This window comes from Micromys minutus, assembly GCF_963924665.1.
Source record: "Micromys minutus genome assembly, chromosome: X".
NCBI classification, from domain to species: Eukaryota; Metazoa; Chordata; class Mammalia; order Rodentia; family Muridae; genus Micromys; species Micromys minutus.
Window position 1 is genome coordinate 16,315,113 of NC_137970.1, and position 4,211 is coordinate 16,319,323.

The 4,211-nt window shown below is 40.5% G+C and overlaps 1 protein-coding gene across 1 annotated transcript; it reads left to right on the forward strand.

Annotated features, from left to right (window-relative positions):
* Positions 1–3,090: 3,090 nt before the first annotated feature.
* Positions 3,091–3,963, forward strand: LOC308416058 (arylamine N-acetyltransferase 3-like; the record flags this gene model as incomplete). The annotated part of the gene is given in 2 exon segments (XM_080911087.1): positions 3,091–3,648; positions 3,652–3,963. Coding segments are annotated over 2 exon segments (870 nt in total).
* Positions 3,964–4,211: the final 248 nt, after the last annotated feature.

Sequence of the window (4,211 nt, forward strand, 5' to 3'; positions counted from 1 at the left end):
TCAGTTTTAATAATAAACTATGACGTTCCGATAAGGTATTACTCTAACTCTGGTAAAGTGCTTTTAATATTATCATAGTTATAAGCTCAAGATTTTCACTTTTCTTTGGTTGTGTTCTAAATATAGACTTAAAAGTGTTTCTTGTTATGCCAAAACCCATCTGTCTAATTTATATAACCCAGTCTTCTGAATATAGGAAAGAGTGTTCATGCTTTTAGCCAAAATTCAAAGTCATTTTTGGGTTCCCAAGCTTTTACTATGATTCAGAGGCGTGAGCCTACTACTGCTCTTTCTGCGGTGTGGATTTCAGTACAGACTGTGAACAGTGGTAATGCTAACAATTTTACAATAGACCTCTTTTCATAAACTTAAAAGTAATTCTTGTAAACATCAGGGAATTGATTTGGATCCACCTGTCACAGGTCAAATGGACTCCAGATAAGTACACTGCCAATCAACACTCGGTCTCCCTACCTTTTCTCGGGGTGGGATCTCTTTCTCTTTCCTTGGTCTTGGGCCTACACTCCACCAACTATGAGGACCGTGAGTTCAAAAGTTTCACATCTACACCAAAAAAAAATTTCCTCCAAACTCTTTCTTTAACTTTCTCTTCTGTCCCTAATATATATCTGTTGCAGCAGATTTCCAAACAATTAAAGGCTGCTTCATTCATGTCCCTAGCCCCAGATTATCCTGCACAGCCTGGACAGCAAGGAAAAAGCCTGCTCTCCTGAACTTGGCCATATCCCAGGCCTCAACAATAATGATGCCCTAATGTCAGAGGGATGTAATCATAGATGATTATGTGGCCTCTTATTAATTTGTTATTAACAAAAGGCTGGGATGTTAAGTTTCAAACCTAGAACAAGTAATTGAGGTATCTATTTAACATATTAAAGCTGACCTGGCCTCCAGGTTCTCCTAGCACCTTTTAGTCCCTACCTGTTATAGGGTGTTCATGGCCTTACCCACCCCTGAACTTTACAGCCCGGGGGCTAGGCTGCCCTTCTCACAGAGGCTTTTCCCTATATAATTCATACATTTTGGCTACTTGGCCTTTTTTGTACCTTTGACTTCCTGGCTGCTGCACTTGGTACCCCACCCCTGACACACACACACTCACTTTTGTACCTTTGATGTTCTGATTGCTTATTTGTTCCCTTCTCTTTCTCCCCCACTCCAGTCTCCCCACATGGTTCAGGGTTATGGTCACATGTGTCTACTCTGGCTGTGCTCTCCCACATCTCTACAGTAAACTTTCTTCTCCACCATACCTAGTCATGTCCTTTCCTTTCCTTTTATTTTCTCTTTTACATTCAGTGATAAATTGACCTCATCAGGGTTTTATTGCTATGAAGAGACACCATGACCATGGCAACTCTTCTAAAGGAGAACATTTAATTGGGATTTGCTTTCAGTTTCAGAGAGTTAGTCCATTATTATTATGGCAGGAACCGTGGCAGTATACAGACAGACATGGAACTGGAGAAGTAGTTGAGAGTTCTACATCTGTATTTGCAAAAATCAAGAAGACTATGACTTTTTTCAAAGCCTATGTTTAATGATGGTTATTAAATGCTTTAACCTCCCTTCTAGCCAACCACCTATCAGAGGTAATGGAAAAGAGAGGATAGAGGGGAAGTAGACATGCTTAGAAGGGTCCTTTGGAGTAAATCCTATCCGTGTTGTCTGGAAATCAGCAGTTTAGTTCACAGGAGTCAGCAGCGGCCACTTAATCCAGTTGCAAACACTTCACAGATACACCAGCAGTCCAGTTAGGTAGAGTCTGGATAGCAAACACAAATCAGCAGTGGTAACACTACCTAGCAGAGACAGCCAGGCCTCAGCTTTGGCACAAGTCGGCAGGAGAGACCCGGAGGGACACCAGGAGAAGTTCTCAGCTGTGCCTCTCTCAGTGAAGACAGGAGTCCAGCAAGCACTGCACAGCTAGCTCTATAAGTCTGTAAGCAAGCCTAGCTCCATCACTGTCCCTTTTTACACTCCCTCCAAACATAATGTGTTCTTCATGGGTCTTGCTTCAGCACATATGTCTGTCTCAGCTGACATCACTCTTCCAATCAGCTCAAGTCTGAGGAAGCAGCAAAAAAACTGCAGTACACCACCAGAAGATTTTTTTGGCAAATTTCTCTCTATGGAGTCCCAACAAATGGAGCACAACTACAAAATATAAGGCAGACCAACACACATGTGTCATTAGTGAAGCATCCTCCATCACATGTCCTTTCATATGCTTGCTTTAATAGAACATTTTTTTCACTCATGTCTGCTTCAGCCAAATGTTACTTCACGTTCCTGCCTTAGCCTTTCACCTGTGTCCACTTCAGGAAAACACTCCTTAATTTTGTTTGTCCCAATAAAACACCATCCAACACAACTAACTTTCCAAAGAACCCCTAAATTTCCACTTCAAGAGTCATTGAATTCGGCATGTGCTTTTGAAACTTCAATGCCTAGTCCTAGTAACATACTTCCTTCAGTACTGTGGCACCTACTTAGACAAGGCCACACTCCTAATCCCTCTCAACTAGTGCGTCTCCCTGATTACCAAACATTCAAACATATGGGCCTAAGGAGACAATTCTTATTTAAATTCCCACATAAAAGAGTTTTTAAAAATATCTTTGTCATAATTAAGAGAGTGTTTGAATCTCTGAGTAGACTTAGATTTTGGATTTTGAAGGGGTGGGACTGTTAATATTTATGGGTTCTTACAGAGATAGGCTAAATATATTTTGAGGAGAAATGAAACCTCACGAGGCAGAGGTGGAATATTACAGTTTGAACTGGCGTGTGACGGATCAAACTGACGAGGGGTGGACATAATTGTCTTAATTGTCAAGTTGATGGGATTTAAGAACAATATGGAAATAAATCTCTGGGAATGTCTGTAAGGTGTTTTTCTAGATTACATTTCAGGTTGGAAAGATCCACCTTAATTCTGGACGGCACCATTCCATGGATCAGGCTCCTGAACAATATAAAGAGGACAAAGCTAGCTGAGCACACGCATTCTTCACTCTCTTTCCTGACAGTGGATGCAACTGGTGGCCTCACACTTGGACTGAGACCATGGACATTGAAGCGTACTTTGAAAGAATTGGTTATCAGAAGTCCAGGAACAAACTGGACTTGCAGACATTAACTGAAATTCTTCAGCATCAGGTACAGGCTATTCCTTTTGAAAACTTGAACATCCATTGTGGGAAAGCCATGGAACTGAACTTAGAGGCCGTCTTTCATCACGTTGTGAGGAAGAAGCGGGGTAGGTGGTGTCTTCAACTGAATCATCTTCTCTGCTGGGCTCTGACCATGATAGGTTTTGAGGCCACAATGTTAGGAGGATGTGTTTATATCCCTCCAACCTGCAAATATAACAACACTATGATTCACCTTCTACTACAGGTGGCCACCAGAGGCAAAAAATATATTGTAGATAGTGCATTCCCATTTTCCCGTCAGATGTGGGAGCCTCTGGAATTGACATCTGGGAAGGATCAGCCTCAGGTGCCTGCCATCTTCCACTTGACAGAAAAGAATGGAACTTGGTACCTGGAACAAACTAAAAGACAGGAATATGTTACAAACCAAGAATTCATTGATTCTAATTTTCTTGAGAAGAACAAACATTGAAAAATCTACTCTTTTACTCTTGAACCTCGAACAATTGAAGATTTCCAGAGCGTGAGTGCACACTACCAGGTATCACCAACATCTGTGATGAAAAACACATCACTTTGCTCCCTGCAAACCCAAGAAGGGGTCTATGGTTTAATGGGCACTATTCTTGCCCATAAGAAGTTCAATTATAAGAACAATGTAGATCTGGTAGAGTTTAAAACTCTGAAGGAAGAAGAAATAGAAGAAGTCCTGAAGCATGTTTTTGGTATTCACTTGGAGACAAAGGTTGTGCCCAAATGTGGTATTGTTTTGCTTACTATTTAGAGTACTAAGGGAAAATGGTCTTCAAGGTTTCTATATGTACTTATTCTTTCATGTAAAACAATCAAATTATGCAAATTAGGTGACAGAATAAGAAATCTTGAGTTATTATCACAAAGTTCTTCAAAGACTAACTGGTGTTGAATCAACATCTATCCTCTAAATTATGCTAAGAAAATCATTGACATCAAATCGCTTTTTCTGCAAAATTAACCACTTATGTAACTAAATGACTTTTAAAAAATGTGCCA